Source organism: Jatropha curcas, chromosome 9 (assembly GCF_041381405.1).
Source record: "Jatropha curcas cultivar XTBG-Jc1 chromosome 9, XTBG_Jcur_1.0, whole genome shotgun sequence".
In the NCBI taxonomy this organism is placed as follows: Eukaryota; Viridiplantae; Streptophyta; class Magnoliopsida; order Malpighiales; family Euphorbiaceae; genus Jatropha; species Jatropha curcas.
The window spans coordinates 2,788,010-2,805,922 of record NC_143159.1 but is presented as its reverse complement, the minus strand read 5'-3'; the positions used below and the strand labels follow the sequence as shown (position 1 = coordinate 2,805,922).

Here is a 17,913-nt window from a genome sequence, read left to right as displayed (position 1 = left end):
GGATAAGGGAAATTTTCTTGCAATTTACTGCAGACAAGAACAATGTTCTAAGCAGAAAAGAGCTAAAGAATGCATTCAAATACCTGGGTGCAATGTTTCCTACTTTTAGAGCATTACTCGGGATCTACCGTGCTGATGCGAATGGGAATGGAAAAATTGATTCCGACGAATTGGATGATCTCGTCAAGTATGCTAATTCACTTGGTTACACTGTTAAGGGTTAAGTAGAAATTAAATCACCAAACTAGGATATTAATCTGAGTTCTATGATAATTTCCCTTGTATGGCGACCGTGTAATGTGATTTTCTTTTTTTCTTTTTGTTTTTTAGGGTATAATGAAGTGAGATTGTGCAATCCTTGTAATTTTATCGATATATTAATTAAAATTAGAGAATGTTTGAATAATAAGTAATACATTCTCCTTTCATTATTATTTACATAACACTTGCATTTTTTTTTTTTTTAAGAACTAAAGGAGGAGAATTCAAAGATAAATGTATTGTCAAATCATATATATGGTAAATGGTGTAAATTTCAAAGACAAATTTATGCATTAAGTCAATTAAAAATGGAAATTCATAGATTCATAGAGGCTAGCCCATTTAAGGAAAATAAAATCGGTTGGAAAATGCTAAAATTGGAACTAATCGATTTTAAGCTGTTTTTAGTTTCAATTGTTGAATGTCTTGAACTGCCGATTCAGTTCAGTGAATCAAAATTGTCTTTTAGTTAAACATTCAAACTAGCAATAAAAAATTTTAAAAAAAATCAATTAATGTAAAGAAGAAAATCATCAACATAAATTAATTATAAGCTTTTGCTTCTTTCGAAAAAAAAACATAAAATAATTAATGATTTTAATTTTCAAAGATGAAAATAGAAAACATAGTTGTTAGAATCTCAAATACCAAACCAAGATATGGTTAATAAATTGACAGTGATTTCAACTGCGGTGTTATGTTGGATTTTACCTTACTCATTTTATCATTGAATTTTAATAATTGAACTCTTCCGATTATATCCTTTTCAAATGAGAATTAATCAAATAAAATTGAATTGAAGTTTTGAAGTTTCAACCAAACTCATGGAGTACTAATTGTACTGTTTACTGAGGTGTTGATTTTGAACAATATATATATATATATATATATATATATACAAGACAAGAAAGCAAAAGAAAGAAGAGAAGATGCCAAATCTGTAGACATGCAAGTGCCATATGTAAGGTTCGGTGTGCGTGTATATTTGATTAGATGAAATTCAAAATAACATGAAATTCAAAATCAAATTAGTAGATGATTTTCAATTAAACAAATCGAATCCTAACTATAACTAGAGTAGAATATAAAGTAGCAAGCGCACGTGAAACTCAAAAGACACCATATATTCCAGTCCAAAAGGTTCTTCCATGACTATACAGATTTCAGATTTTGGTTCTGGTCCGATCCTTCACATGCAAGACAATACTTTTTGAAGAAGATAATTGGAATATAATAATGCAGGCCTAACTATATAAACCCCTCATCGTCATAAAACCATATTATACCGAAAAGGATCTTGTTTCTTATACACCTGTTTTAGAAGAACACCATTCCTCGTGTGATCATTAATCATCATTATCATAAAACTAAAGGTGTTCCTAAAATTTTAACTGAAAATGAGCTGAAGAGGATCTTCATGCAATTCGATGTGAATCGCGACAGTGTTCTTAGCAAAGAAGAGATAAAGAAAGCATTTGAGTATCTTGTGTTGGATATCAGCTCAGTGATAGACTCTAAGATTGATTAATAATTTATAACACTAAAAATAATAACGGGAAAGACAACCAAAATAATACAAACACAAAACACCAAATAAAATTGTATTAATAAGAAGCAAACGTTCACAAAGTTTAAGGAAATGATTACTTACTTGGTTTTTGCTTGGTGCTTGCTTGGTTATAAATGAGAGGAGGGGTGGTATTTATCGACATTTCTACCTCCTCAATGTACGGCTAAGATTTATTTACAAAAATGGACAGTCTAGATTACAAAGAACTTTTTAGAGTTAGGTAAAATATTTTCATTACATCTCATTTATGGAGAATTGTGGAGTATTCTAGAATGTGGGCTTAGACCTTCAACTTTGGGCTGGAGGCTTCCCAAGTCTTGGTCCATTATGGCAGCCCAATTTAGGTTGTGACTTTTCTAAATTAATCGGTGATATTTTAATACCCTCCCTCAACGATTAATTTCTCTTTCTTCATCATTCCCAACTGTTGGCGAAAATCTTCATATTTGTTTGCGTTTAAACTCTTTGTAAAGATATCGGCTGGTTGATCCTCTGTCTTGATATATTTCATTTTAATCTCTCCTTGTAGAACCTTCTCTCTGATAAAGTGATAGTGAACCTCCACGTGTTTTGTTCTCACATGAAACACCGGATTCTCAGCCATTTGTATAGCCGAACGATTATCACAATTTAACGGAATTGGATAGTCGATGGGTTGATGCAGATCGTTCATAAGCTGTGATAACCAAACGCTTTCTTGAGCTGATGTTGCTGCTGCCTGATACTCAGCTTCTGTTATGGAAAGTGACACTGTAGGTTGTCTCTTGCTACACCAAGAGATTACTCCTGAACCAAGACTAAATGCATAGCCTGTTGTCGAGCGCCGAGTGTCTTGATCTCCTACATAATCAGCATTGCAATATCCTTCCAACTTGATAATTTCACATCTCTTGTAAAAGATCCCATAATCGATGTACTTTTGACATATCTCAATATTCTTCGAACTGCTTCCAAGTGAGGTTTCTTAGGCTTCTGCACAAATCGGCTAACTACTCCAACTGTAAAGGAAATGTCCGGCCGCGTCATAGTGAAATAGATTAAGCTTCCCACTAGTTGTCTATACATAGTAGCATCTTCGAGATCATTTCCTTCATGAGCACACAACTTGACATTGGCATCCATTGGAGTAGATATTGGCTTGCATTCCATCATTCCAAACCTCTTCAGTAGATCTCTTGCATACTTCTGTTGTCCGAGGTACAAACTGACAACGTTTTTCGCAAGTGTACGAAATCGCAACAAGTAGTATAGAGAAGAAAGTATCGTATCCACATGGATTGTTTATCAATTACCAAAATTATGTTAACCTATTATTATTTAGACGACGATAAAGGAGATTCGCTGTAAGGTAAATAATATTTAAAGCAAAAATAGAAGAGATCAAACACAAAATTCAAGTGAAAAGAAATCAGGGGATTTAGTTACTAGGGAATTTGATTTCACTTAATTCTATCCAGTTTATTTTATTAGTTCATTAATCAACTTTAATTGTTCAAGTAGGAGAAACAACCCTAAAGCTGCTAACAAGCTCTCCCGATTTATTGTTAGCTATTCTAATCCAGCTTAATTACTTAACTTTTAATAGTGAAATTAAACATAAATCAGATCATTAGGTTTTATGGTTGTTTTGTGAGTCCACAACTTAACAATTTATTAACTTATGAAAACCTCCCTTGAGTCAAACCATATAGCTTCCGCATCAAGTTATTATTCTCAAGTAAATTATTATCTTTTTCATATCAATAACCCTTCTCCCGAATATAGTTATTGAAATAACTCAATCCAGGGGAAATTTTCTGCCTGGAAGCATTAAGCACAATAATAATTTATAACGAGAACAAGGAAAAACAAATCTAATATTATAAACTGGAATTAAATTAAGTTACATCAAATCCCTAGTACAAGAGTTTAGCTGGACATAGTAATTAAATTAAACTCAATCATGCTTGGAACATTCATCATATTTAAAGACAATAATAAAAGAAAGAAACAAGATGAAGAGTTTAGAATAAAAACTGTATCACAACTATGTTGATGGCTTCCTTGAATCTTGGCACAATTGTTTGATGCTTGGAACATTCATCATATTTAAAGACAATAATAAAAGAAAGAAACAAGATGAAGAGTTTAGAATAAAAACTGTATCACAACTATGTTGATGGCTTCCTTGAATCTTGGCACAATTGTTTGATGCTTGAAATCTTTGAGAGAGAGAAAGAATTATGTAAAGAAATTGCCTAAAAAAAACGAGATACTTTGTTAGGAGAAGTTCCTCTCTTTATATAGAGTTCTTGAAGGCTAGTTTGACTCCTTTTAGGAAATAGAATCCTTATTTAGTGCAAAATCCTTTATAGGAGATCATGACTGTTTAGGTTCTTGATTTCTTCTTGATTAGGACTCCTTTTTCCCCAAGAATAGGTCCAGGTCTTGTTTAGTGTGTTTAGGAAACTCCCTGAGGTCGGCCCGTGTGAGAAAAAGCTTGATTTGCGCATTAAATTCTCGCTGGTTCCGCCTGTGCAGCACGGGCGTGTTTCCTGGCACGGGCTGGGTGTGCTTTAGTCTGGAAGTCTGGCCAGTGAAGCACGGGGCGTGCTAGGTAGCACGGGCTAGTGAAGCACTGAGGCACGGGCGTGCCACTTAGCACGGGAAGGGCGTGCTTCTCTCTGGATGTTTGCCTAGAATTGTCATGGGCATGCTATGCTTGACACGCCCTGGTCCCATTGTAGCACGGCCGTGCCTTTTGGCACACCCTGGCCGTGCTCTCTTCTGTCTCTCCTTTGGTTTCCTTGGCTTCTAGCACGGTTGTGCTTTTTAGCACGGCCTGGGCGTGCTAGAGGCCAAGTGCCTTGTATTATAAAGTTCTTTTCTGCGCCAAATTTTTGCAATTTTCTCTTAGATCAAGCGGATTAAAGATTAAGGAAGCTTTTGAACATAATTATACTAAAAGTGATTTAAAATCAAATTAAAGCAATCAAAACTTACTAAAATTCAAATAAAAACTATATTAAAACACTATAGAATTAACACCTATCACAAACCTTCCTTGTTTTCTTCTATCTCCAATCCAAGGAAATGCCTGAGCTTTTCTAGCTCTTTTATCTTGAAACGAGTAGCCAAATTCTCTCGGATGAGTTGAATCTCTTCGATGTTGTCGCCAGTGATTATTAAATCATCAATATATACTAGCACTATAGCTAGTCTTCCTTCCCGATCTTTCACAAATAAACTGGAGTCTGCTAGTGTCATATCATATCCATTCTTGACAAGGAACTCTGCAATCTTGCCATACCAAGCCCTCGGTGCTTGTTTTAGACCATAGAGAGCTTTCCTTAGCTTGCACACATAGTTAGGATTTTCACGACTTCTAAACCCTGGTGGTTGCTCCATGTAGATTTCACGATCAACTTCACCATGTAAGAATGCATTCTTCACATCCATCTGCCACAAAGGCCATGACTTACTAGTTGCTAAAGCTAGTAATACACGCACTGTAGTGATCTTGGCAACTGGACTAAATGTCTCATCATAGTCCAAGCCATACTGTTGAGAAAATCCATGAGCAACCAGTCTTGCTTTGTATCGCTCAATTGATCCATCCGGGCGAGTTTTGATTTTGTAGACCCATTTGCAAGAGATAGGTTTCACATCTTTTGGTTTTAATAATTCCCATGTTTGATTTTCCTCCAAAGCAGCAATTTCTTCTTCCATTGCAGTACTCCACTCCATCTTCTTTGATGCTTCTTCATAAGTTGTTGGCTCCTTTATCTCTGCTATAGCAACATTTGCATATTTTGGATTAGGCCTTCTTTCTCGACCCGATCGCCGAAGTAGAGGATAATCTGGATCTTATTCTTCTTGACTTGGCTGCTCTTATTCGTATGCACCTATCTTCCATGGGTTCTTCGATTTCTCTTGAACTCTGGATGGCTCTGCTTGACCTTTCTCTGGGATGAACTCTCCCCTCCTATCTTCTTTTCAACTTTTTCTTGAATTTCTTTTGAGTCTAGTAGCAGGGTTGCTTGAGATGACCACCAAGATGATACCTCATCAAAGACCACATTTCGTGAAATATGGCACTTATTAGTTATAGGATCACAACATCTCCAGCCTTTTCTTTACTCATCATAACCAATGAATATGCAGCGAAGTGTCTTTTTGTCAAACTTGCTTCGAAGTTCATCCAGAACGAAGACATAACACACGCATCCAAAAATGCGAAAATGACGTACAGTTGGTTTAATGTTCCACAGTTTCTAGAATGGGGATGTAAACTCCAGTCTTGCTTGAGGTAGTCTGTTGGTGACATACACAACTGTCTTCATGCACTCTGCCCAAAATCTAGCAAACTCCTACAAATCTCCACCAGGTGTCGATTCTTTCTTTCAGTAACTCCATTCTGCTGTAGTGTTCTTGGACATGTGAATTGCCTTCGAATGCCTTGCTCTTGGCAATATTTAGTGAATTCGTCAGACGTGTATTCTCCGCCATTGTCGGTGCGAAGACATCTAATTTTATTCTCAACTTCTTTTTCAACTTTCTTCTTGAAAGCTTTGAATTTTTCAAAAGCTTTCGACTTCTCTACCATGAATCTTACCCAAACATATCTCGAGTAGTTGTCGATGAAAGTAATCATGTACCTCATATTACTATTTGTAGGCTGCTTGATCCGTCCAAGAACATCTGAATGTATGAACTCCAATGGCACCTTGGCTCTATGTTTGGACTCTTCAAAGGGAAGTTGGTGAGCCTTTCCATATTGGCATCCAGCACATATAGTATCTTCTCGGCATTCGAACTGAGGAAGACCTTTAAGCATGGACTGATTCATCATCACCTTAAGCTTGTGATAACTAACATGTCCCAGACGAGCGTGCCACAAGTCAGCTGTCTCGTTCTTCCTTGTTCTGTCAATATAGGCTTCTTGTGCTGACATGACGTAGATTGATTCTACTCGCCGTCCTTCTATGACTGGATCTCCGATTAATTTAAGGTTACGATAAACCTTCACATTATCAGGACCGAACACCACATAATTACCTGCACTTGCTATTTGTGATACAGAGAGTAAGTTTTTCTTCATCTTTGGCACATAGTAAACCATCTGTAACTCCATTTTCTCCTTACTGGAGGGAGAAACAATGGTTGTCTTTCCAATATGAGCTATTGGCAATCTCATGTTATTTGTTGTGACTACAACACGACTTCCATCATAATCGGATACATCCGATAATTTCTCCTTGTTTCCTGTCATGTGATTAGAACTTCTAGAATCAACTATCCAATCATCATTATAGTTGATTCTATCACTTACAAATATTAATGACGACTCCTGCTCGGGTCCTTTCATCATCATCTCTACTAGCTTCTGTGGCGAATTTTCTTCCTCCTGAACAAAGAAATTGTGAATATCTCATTCCTCTTCACTTTGTTGCTCGTTCTGGGTTGATGCTGTGTTTCCTTCTACTTATCTGCTTTGACATTCTCGGGCGAAATGTCCTCTTTTGTTGCACTTGTAGCAACGATCACTTTCTTGCCAGTCGTCTTTCCTTTGTCCTGGCCTTGCTCTCCCTTGCTGTGATGGTCTCCACTTTTGCTTTCTCCATCCTTGTTGATTGCTCCTTTCTTATCCACCATCTACTCTCATAACGTTTCGAAATTCCCTCTTTTTAGAAAGAGAGCTTTCTCATCATCCTTCAAAGCTACTTTAGACATTTTTTCGTCCAAAGTCTCTTCATTGGATAAGATATTTTCTAACTCGTCTAAGGTTGGTTGTGTAGCCCTACCACGAGTAGCAGTCACAAGACCCTTAAATTCAGGTCTTAGACCATGGATAATGATCCTCTTCATCCTTGTCTCGTTGATCTCGTTGTCTGGATCTAATTTCAAAATCTCCTCACATAAAGATTTTACTTTAGAAAAGTATTGACTTATAGTGAGGTTCTGTTGCGAGATTAAGAACAACTCATTTTCGAGCCGTTGCAATTTTGCTTCGTTCTTCTAAGCGAAAGTAGACTTGAGAATGTCTCATGCTTCCTTTGGTGTTTTAGCTGACTTGATCCGTTGCATCTGCTCATCTTCTACTGCAACTGTTAGCACATACATCTCCTTCCCGCATTTTGTCTCCCACTCTTTCAGAGCTTTCGCATCCCCAACTGGTGGTGTAGTATTATCTCCTCCGACGATATCCCATAAGTCTTGACCTATGAGATAATATCTCATACGGGTACTCCAGTTCCCGTAATTGTTGCTATTTAGCTTCTCGATACTATTAGCAACTCCAGAAAAATCCGCCATAAGGTACTGGTGTTCCTGACATTAACCAATGCACAACGGTTCTTGACCAATCAAGATCACAATCCTTGCTTGTGAATCTTGCTTCAACAATAGTCCCTAACTATTAATTCCAGCAGAGTAATGATACTCTACACTTGTAAATGAACACCACAAAGTATCACGGCTACAACAACTACCACCACAACCAAGTTCTGATACCACTTGTTGGGATTAAGGCTCTGATACCACTTGTTGGATATCAGCTCAGTGATAAACTCCAAGATTGATTAATAATTTATAACACCAAAAATAATAAAGGGAAAGGCAGCCAAAATAATACTAACATAAAACACCAAATAAAATTGTACTAATAAAAAGCAAACATTCACAAAGCTTAAGGAAATGATTACTTACTTGATTTTTGCTTGGTGCTTGCTTGGTTACAAATGAGAGGAGGGGTGGTATTTATAGGCATTTCCACCTTCTCAATGTACGGCTAAGATTTGTTTACAAAAATGGACGGTCTAGATTACAAGGAACATTCTAGAGTTAGGTAAGATATTTTCATTACATCTCATTTATGGAGAATTGTGAAGTATTCTGGAATGTGGGCTTGAACCTCCAACTTTGGGCTGCAGGCTTCCCAAGTCTCGGTCCATTATGGCAGCCCAATTTAGATTGTGACTTTTCTAAATTAATCGGTGATATTTTAATATCTTGATGCTTTCTTTCCGGGCTTCAGAGCCAACCGAGGAATTAGGTATGCTGATGCCAATGGAGATGGACAAGTTGACTTGACTGAGCTGGATGATCTGGTAAATTATGCTGTTAGACTTGGCTACTCTATTAACTAGAAACAGCTTGTGAGATGGAAATTAAACAAGCAAGCTCCCTCTTAAAATAAAAGTATTTTAGTTTCTGGTGGCTGCCCTGCCATGCACTTATGAATTAAATGTGTTTGCTTCTTTAATTTCTATTAGATATATGTAAGAATATATGAATGAACCAACCAAGAGTCAAGAGAGGATATAAATACGATCCTCCTGTGCTTCTCTTTTATGTATGGATTTTCAATTCTAGCTAATGGGAAAACTTTGTTTTCTTATTAATATTCTTTTTTTTCACTATATATATATATATAAAATTAATAATTCAGGTTAAAAATTTGTATAAATATAATATAAGCCTTTTCACAATAGTTTAACATAAACTTTAATTTAATAATCTACAATTTTTCTAAGGACATATATTTATCTTAAAAATATATGTATTATTATACTTTACTTTTCTTGTGACTAATTAAAATTGGGAATTCTTTCTTTTTATATATCCAATGGATAACTTGTCTTGTACATTTTAATTTTGAACTTAGAATAAAAAAAATATAAGTTCTCTTAAATGAGATGGAATTCACTTGTTTAACATTCCGGAAAAAGGATAAAATAAAATAATTTTTTAAAAAACTCTTATTTTCATTAGTTTGGTGCATAAATGGAACTGATGTAAATAAGTATTTTTCAAAAACGAATAATTCATCAAACCCTAGCTAATTTGGATCCTTTACCTCTCCGTCTTTCGCACGAAATCAAAAAAAACAAGCAAAAGCGCGCTCAAATTTTGCCTTGGTTTTACAGGCAGGTACAAGATGCTTTACCTTTGCGTTATTAAGACATGCTACTTATTTTCTTAAGCAAGTCTTTTTGTCGATTCCATGAACGTAGGTTCCACTTGTGGGTCCTACAAATTGGAGAAATTATATAAGGTTTTAGTGCACAGCTACATTTACCATTTTCAAATTCTTTCAATAGGGTAAATTATACTTTCCTAGATAATCGAGAGAGAAAAATAAAAGTGCAAAAAGAATGGAAGAACTACAGCTAGAGGTACCATTCATAGTAGCAATAAAAGATCATCCAGGAACTATAGGCAGCAGGAAAATATCACATGAATTAGCAGAGTTCCTACGATGTCCTCTTATTAATGAAAATGATATCACCCAAACCCTCGAAAAAATATCCATTCCAACCCCCTCAAGTTCAACCATAACTCAAACTTCTAATGAGCTTTCAGACAATTTACCTTTTGAGATTATTTCTCAAATTGCCTTAACCCAACTCAGCTTGAAGTTCAATGTTATCATCAACATGTTGCTGTTCAATGATGTCCGTCTCAATAAATTGATAGAACTGGAGCATTCTGGGAAGGCGCGCTTGATCATTATTCAAGGCGAAAGCAATAATCATCAAGATTATTATGACAGTGGTCATATCTTGAAGGTAAGCATCGAAAAAGAGTCATTTAATGTGAATGAAGTTGTCACCAAAATGTATAATTTACTAGATGGTATGAGAGACAATGCAAAGAGCCACAACAAACTTACCAGACAACCTATAAATGACCATTTGCATGAATTAGTTTTATCTAAAGAGCCAAGAACGAACAAAATCCTATGCAGAAGTTGCTCAAAACTTGTTTCTGGTCTCTCTTATGAATGTGCAGAGTGCAATGAGTTCACCTTTCATAAATCATGTGCAGAGTCATCCCCAGATGTAAAGAATTGTCCTCGTTGGTTAAGGGAAATGAAGCCAAAGCAATATGACTTCCAAAAGACATATAAATGTAATAACTGTGAAGAATTTTCAGAAGATTGTTATGATTGTCTCTTCCAAACCAACGTTAAACATGGATTTTTGCCGACTATTCTTCATCATCAAAGACATCAACACTTTCTTAATTTCATAATCATGCCCTTCCAGTATAATTATCAATATAAATGCTGTATATGTGATAAACTGGGCAGCTCAGTTAGCTACAAATGTTATGACTGCAACTATGACGTTCATGTCAAGTGCATATTACCAAGCACCATTAGGATGCGTGGGAATGATTATTCCCTTGTCTCTGCGTCGTCGTATCATCAAGATGAGTTGGAAAAGTATAATTGTGATATCTGCCGTGAAAGAATAGAATCGAGCCAACTATTATATTGGTGTGAAGAACAAGATTTTATTCATGCGGGTAAAATTAAATATTTTACTGATCAAAACAAAAATTCACCCATTCATGTGAAGTGCATGCCTAGTGTTACTGCACAGCCGTTGGAGGAAACAGCAGCTGCATATTTTGACCATATGCAGCCGTATTCTTTCATAATTAGGAAGCCTGAGAATGGTGATTTCCTCATCTCTGCGCCGTCGTATCCCCGATATGAGTTGGAAAAGCATAAATGTGATCAAAACAAAAATTTACCCAATCATGTGAAGTGCATGCCTAGTGTTAAAGAAGAGAGTATTGATGGGAAAGCTGCTGAATTCATCGAGATGAAGCAGAGGAAATTTGATTTAAGGAAATGGAAAACCTTTAAGTTGCATAATTAATTATTATCAGGGTTTGGTATATGTCAGTTAACCAGAGATTGCTACTAATTATTAACACAGCTATTTACTTATTTGTGGGTTTTGGGTCTGGCTTGTATTCCTGCAGCAGATTAAAATCATTCATTTTTATATTATTTGTCATTTAAAAGTGAAATGATTTAATAACATTGTATTTTTCTTTTTCTTTTTTCTTTTTTTTTTTTTGTTCTATTCATATAGTAGCTAAGCTTAATTAACTACTCACTACAAGAATTGTAATTTGATTGCAGAGAAACTTCCAATTTGTAATTATAATGTTCTTATGGAACGTTTAGGTCATACATGGACTTGCAAGTTGTAATTTATCACACAATTAGCAAGCTAAATAGACTTATTTATTTATCATTCCTAGATCTTTAAAAAACAGTAGAAAGAAAAAATATGTGCAAAAAATAAAAACAGCAGGTAAACTAAACAAATTACTATTAGAGGGTGAAAATTGCAATTGAATAAAGTTAACAAATCAAAATTATAAATATTGATTAGAGAAAAAGACTTTTTTTTTTTTGGCAATTCTACAAAATACATAATACAAAAGATATGTAAAGTTGAGAATACAATCAGAAAAGAGAGGAACCCTTCCAATCCAGAAAAGTGGAACAGAAAATGCAAGGGGTTGAATCAAATATATTCTAGGAGATAAGTAGGAAAAATAATGTATAAGCAACTGTAGGGACATAACAAAGAGTTCTACGTACGTAAACTCTATATAAACCCACATTTCCTGAATTGAAATATCAGAAAGCAAGGGAGCCATTGTTGCTATTAGCCAAGAACTAGTAGCAAGTTATTTGGGTTCTGAGAGTATGCCTCGTCAACCTTATATTGCTTATAAAGGAAACGTTCCTCAGCCTATTTTAAGTGAAGAGCTTATAAAGGAAATTATCAACAGATGTGACATCAATCATGATAATATTATCAGCGAGGAAGAGCTAATCAAAGCTTTTGATGAACTTGGTTCGAGGTTCCCTTGGTTTAGAGCCCAGAAGGCCATGGCTTGTGCTGATTCCAACAAAAATGGAAAAATCGACTCCGATGAGTTGGATCAAGTCGTCAAATACGCTAGCAAGCAAGGATACCAATTCAAGAAGTCACAAAAAGCTTATTTGAATTGATGTAATTAGTAATATCCATGTAAGGTGTTGCTTAATAATAATTAGCAAGTTTTTAACTTGCTGTTAATTAATATTGGAGTTACTTTTGGGTGTAAGGTTATAAGTTTAAATTTTCCCGAAATCTAATTTTTTTTTAAAAAAAAAAATTTTAGCTTTTCTTTTTCTCCTTTGATAACACTGAGAAAAAACATCCATTCATTGTGTATGTATAAGACAGAATCTATTCGGTTTTTTTTTTAAAAGATGGTATAAAGTTGGGAATAATATAAAGGGTGCAAGGACCAATAAAGAGAGGCCTATATAAGCACAAGCTTCCACTCCAACAAACTCATATTGCAATAGCTTTAAGCTTCGTTTATGGCTACCCATTTGGTTCAAGATAATAAATGTATGAATAGTAAAGCCGTGCCTCTAACCGAAAAACAGATACGAGAAATTATCAGCAGCTGCGATTCCAATCATGACAATCTTCTCGACATGGATGATCTAGAGAAAGCGTTTCGTCAACTGGGTTCAAAGCTCCCTGGTTTTAGAGCCACCCGTGTTATGAGGTACGCCGATGCCAACAGAGATGGACCATCGACTTGAATGAACTTAACGATGTCGTTAAATATGCTAGACGACAAGGGTGCTCCTTTAAGTGAAAGGTTTTTCCAGTTCAATACGATGTCGTTAAAGCTCTGGAAAATAAAATAAATGTGTCGTTAGAGCTTTATTTGCTGTCGTATATGTATCCAATAAAGAGGGGATAGATAAAGATAACCCTCTGCTTCGTGACATTTATTAATTCTATTAACCAGTACTTAAGTCATTTACTTTTTTTCAAGAGAAGCGGAGGTTAATGAAACATAATCTGGAAAAACAATCATTAATGAGACTTTTTTTTTTGGTTAATTGTGTGACTATTGTTTAAACCTATGTCTTCTTAATTTAAAAATCATATGTCACTGTTTAGAAGTTGTTTTGTCTAAAATTATCAGAAATTTTAATAAAATTAATTTTTTTTAATTTTACTCTTATTTCTATTAACTACAATAATTATGTTCTATAATTTTCTAAAATTTATTTTATCTCATCCCTTTTATCTCTTTTACTTTTAGTGGTAGATAATTAAATGGAGAGATAATTATTGAATAAGCGATGGGTCATGAACTCAGTCTAGATAAGTTTTTTTCATCAGAGCATTTAGATGAGATAAATGGTAGTTTAGTCAAATTTAGGCTAATTTGTTTTTGTTTAAGTGATTTAATTAGATTACACTTTTATATTCACTAGAGGAATAATATTGTGGGCTACATAACAGATATAACTACATTTGATTAGTGAATTGATGAATTTTTTAATTATTGTGCAAAAAACTTAAATGACGGAGAAAATAAAAATGAACAGACGATTAGACATGATTTAACTACGAATAATTGTCTGTAAACTAGCATTATCTCTAAATCCTGCATCATGATTATTACGTAAGGCATCTGATGTTTCTTGATGGTTTAATGCCTAATTATCATGTTATTCTCTGTGGTTTAAACGATTCCTCCTAATTAAAGGGAGAACCAAATATTCGTACAACTGCTTGGTATGAATTGGATGATGAAAAAAGCAAACCATTTTGTGAAGGAAATACATGCAAAAGGAATCTTAAGTCCTTTGATGACAAAAGAATAAGAATCAGTCAAAGCAGAAAGGAACTGTTTCTTTGGTACTATCTGGAGATAAAGATGCCTGTTAAGTAAAGATAAAAACGAATCCCTTGTTGCATATTTAAGTCTCTTTATCTCAATGATAAAGAGATGCTTATTAAATATCTAGACTACTATTTCATGCTTCATGTTTACTGCTACTCAGTATATCGTTCCATAATAACTGAATTATACTAAAACTTTTTTATATATAAGAGGATCTTAGGCCTCTGTTTCACTAATTGCCGTAGTTCTTTTTTTTTTCGCTGTAATTTTCTTTCTAGCAGTAATAATACTTTTGTGTCTGTGGGTGTTCAAACTATCAAATATTGTTCTTTTGTAATATATATAACCAACCATAATAAAAAGTTTGTACGTGAATTGCTTACAACCTACAAATGTTCTGGATATTATTAGAATAATAACACAGTAATAATATATATATATCTCAAAAGATTATGGGTTTAAACCTCATATATAATATGCCAACCAAAGAGAGAAAATTGATTGGACTTTGCCGCTGCATGTTTCACATAATATGAAGATTTTTTTTAAAAAAAAAGTTACAAGAAAGAATCAACATATATCTCCTGAAGATAACTCAGAGTAATGTGGATAATATAAGGTGTCAGTATACAACAATTATCTTCTATATAAACCCTAAACTGCTTCTAAATTCACATTCAGAGCCCAGAAATATCTTAGTCATACTAGAAAATCAAGGGAAAGGATGCCCAGCGGCCAAACCTTGAGTGAAGAGCGGATAAGGGAAATTTTCTTGCAATTTGCTGCAGACAAGAACAATGTTCTAAGCAGAAAAGAGCTAAAGAATGCATTCAAATACCTGGGTGCAATGTTTCCTACTTTTAGAGCATTACTCGGGATCTACCGTGCTGATGCGAATGGGAATAGAAAAATTGATTCCGACGAATTGGATGATCTCGTCAAGTATGCTAATTCACTTGGTTACACTGTTAAGGGTTAAGTAGAAATTAAATCACCAAATTAGGTTTTTAATCTGAGTTCTATGATAATTTCCCTTGTATGGCGACAGTGTAATATGGTTTTCTTTTTTTCTTCTAGTTTTTTAGGGTATAATGAACCGAGATTGTACGATCCTTGTAATTTTATCCATATATTAATTAAAAATTAGAGAATGTTTGAATAATAAGTAATACATTCTCTTTTCATTATTATTTACATAACACTTGCATTTTTTTTTTTAAGAACCACCGAAGGAGGATTCAAACAAAAATATATTGTCAGATCATATATATGGTAAATGGTGTAAATTTTAAAGACAAATTTATACATTAAGTCAATCAAAAATGGAAATTCATAGATTCACAGAGGCTAGCCCATTTAAGGGAAATAAAATCCGTTGGAAAATGCTAAAACTGTAACTAACTGATTTCAAGCTAGTTTTAATTTCAATTGTTGAAAGTCTTGAACTGCCGATTCAGTTCAGTGAATCAAAATTGTCTTTTAGTTAAACATTCAAACTAGCAATGCTTTTGATTGGAATTAAATTTTAAGTAAAAAATAAAAACAAAAAATCAATTAATTTAAAGATGAAAATCATCAACATAAATTAATTATAAGCTTTTGCTTCTTTCGAAAAAAACATAAAATAATTAATCATTTTAATTTTCAAAGATGAAAATAGAAAACATAGTTGTTAGAATCTCAAATACCAAACCAAGATATGGTTAATAAATTGACAGTGATTTCAATTGCTGTGTTATGTTGGATTTTACCTTACTCATTTTATCATTTTATTTTAATAATTGAACTCTTCAGATTATATCCTTTTCAAATGACAATTAATCAAATAAAATTGAATTGAAGTTTTGAAGTTTCAACCAAACTCATGGAGTACTAATTGTACTGTTTACTGAGGTTGAATATATATATATATATATATATATATATATATTTAAGACAAGAAAGCAAAAGAAAGAAGAGAAGATGCCAAATCTGTGGACATGCAAGTACCATATGTAAGGTTCAGTGTGTATATTTGATTAGATGAAATTCAAAATAACATGAAATTCAAAATCAAATTAGTAGATAATTTTCAATTAAACAAATCGAATCCTAATTATAACTACAGTAGAATATAAAGTAGCAAGCGCATGTGAAACTCAAAAAACACCATATATTCCAGTCCAAAAGGTTCTTCCATGACTATACAGATTTAAGATTTTGGTTCTGGTGCGACTCTTCACATGCAAGACAATGCTTTTTGAAGAAGATAAGTTGGAATATAATAATGCAGGCCTAACTATATAAACCCCTCATCGTCATAAAACCATATTATACCGAAAAAGGATCTTGTTTCTTATACACCTGTTTTAGAAGAACACCATGCCTCGTGTGATCATTAATCATCATCATCATAAAACTAAAGGTGTTCCTAAAATTTTAACTGAAAATGAGCTGAAGAGGATCTTCATGCAATTCGATGTGAATCGCGACAGTGTTCTTAGCAAAGAAGAGATAAAGAAAGCATTTGAGTATCTTGGTGCTTTCTTTCCAGGCTTCAGAGCCAACCGAGGAATTAGGTATGCTGATGCCAATGGAGATGGACAAGTTGACTTGACTGAGCTGGATGATCTGGTAAATTATGCTGTTAGACTTGGCTACTCTATTAACTAGAAACAGCTTGTGAGATGGAAATTAAACAAGCAAGCTCCCTCTTAAAATAAAAGTATTTTAGTTTCTGGTGGCTGCCCTGCCATGCACTTATGAATTAAATGTGTTTGCTTCTTTAATTTCTATTAGATATATGTAAGAATATATGAATGAACCAACCAAGAGTCAAGAGAGGATATAAATACGATCCTCCTGTGCTTCTCTTTTATGTATGGATTTTCAATTCTAGCTAATGGGAAAACTTTGTTTTCTTATTAATATTCTTTTTTTTCACTATATATATATATATAAAATTAATAATTCAGGTTAAAAATTTGTATAAATATAATATAAGCCTTTTCACAATAGTTTAACATAAACTTTAATTTAATAATCTACAATTTTTCTAAGGACATATATTTATCTTAAAAATATATGTATTATTATACTTTACTTTTCTTGTGACTAATTAAAATTGGGAATTCTTTCTTTTTATATATCCAATGGATAACTTGTCTTGTACATTTTAATTTTGAACTTAGAATAAAAAAAATATAAGTTCTCTTAAATGAGATGGAATTCACTTGTTTAACATTCCGGAAAAAGGATAAAATAAAATAATTTTTTAAAAAACTCTTATTTTCATTAGTTTGGTGCATAAATGGAACTGATGTAAATAAGTATTTTTCAAAAACGAATAATTCATCAAACCCTAGCTAATTTGGATCCTTTACCTCTCCGTCTTTCGCACGAAATCAAAAAAAACAAGCAAAAGCGCGCTCAAATTTTGCCTTGGTTTTACAGGCAGGTACAAGATGCTTTACCTTTGCGTTATTAAGACATGCTACTTATTTTCTTAAGCAAGTCTTTTTGTCGATTCCATGAACGTAGGTTCCACTTGTGGGTCCTACAAATTGGAGAAATTATATAAGGTTTTAGTGCACAGCTACATTTACCATTTT

At 33.9% G+C, this 17,913-nt stretch overlaps 1 protein-coding gene across 1 annotated transcript; it reads left to right on the top strand.

Moving 5' to 3' along the window:
• Window positions 1–9,894: 9,894 nt before the first annotated feature.
• LOC110009414 (uncharacterized) lies at window positions 9,895–11,665 on the top strand. Its single transcript, XM_089725707.1, has one exon. The coding sequence runs from the start codon at window positions 9,967–9,969 to the stop codon at window positions 11,479–11,481; it is 1,515 nt and encodes a 504-aa protein (XP_089581833.1). The 5' UTR covers window positions 9,895–9,966; the 3' UTR covers window positions 11,482–11,665.
• Window positions 11,666–17,913: the final 6,248 nt, after the last annotated feature.

Coding starts and splice junctions, on each gene's coding strand:
- LOC110009414 (XM_089725707.1), top strand. CDS start 9,967: ATGGAAGAACTACAGCTAGAGGTACCATTCATAGTAGCAATAAAAGAT.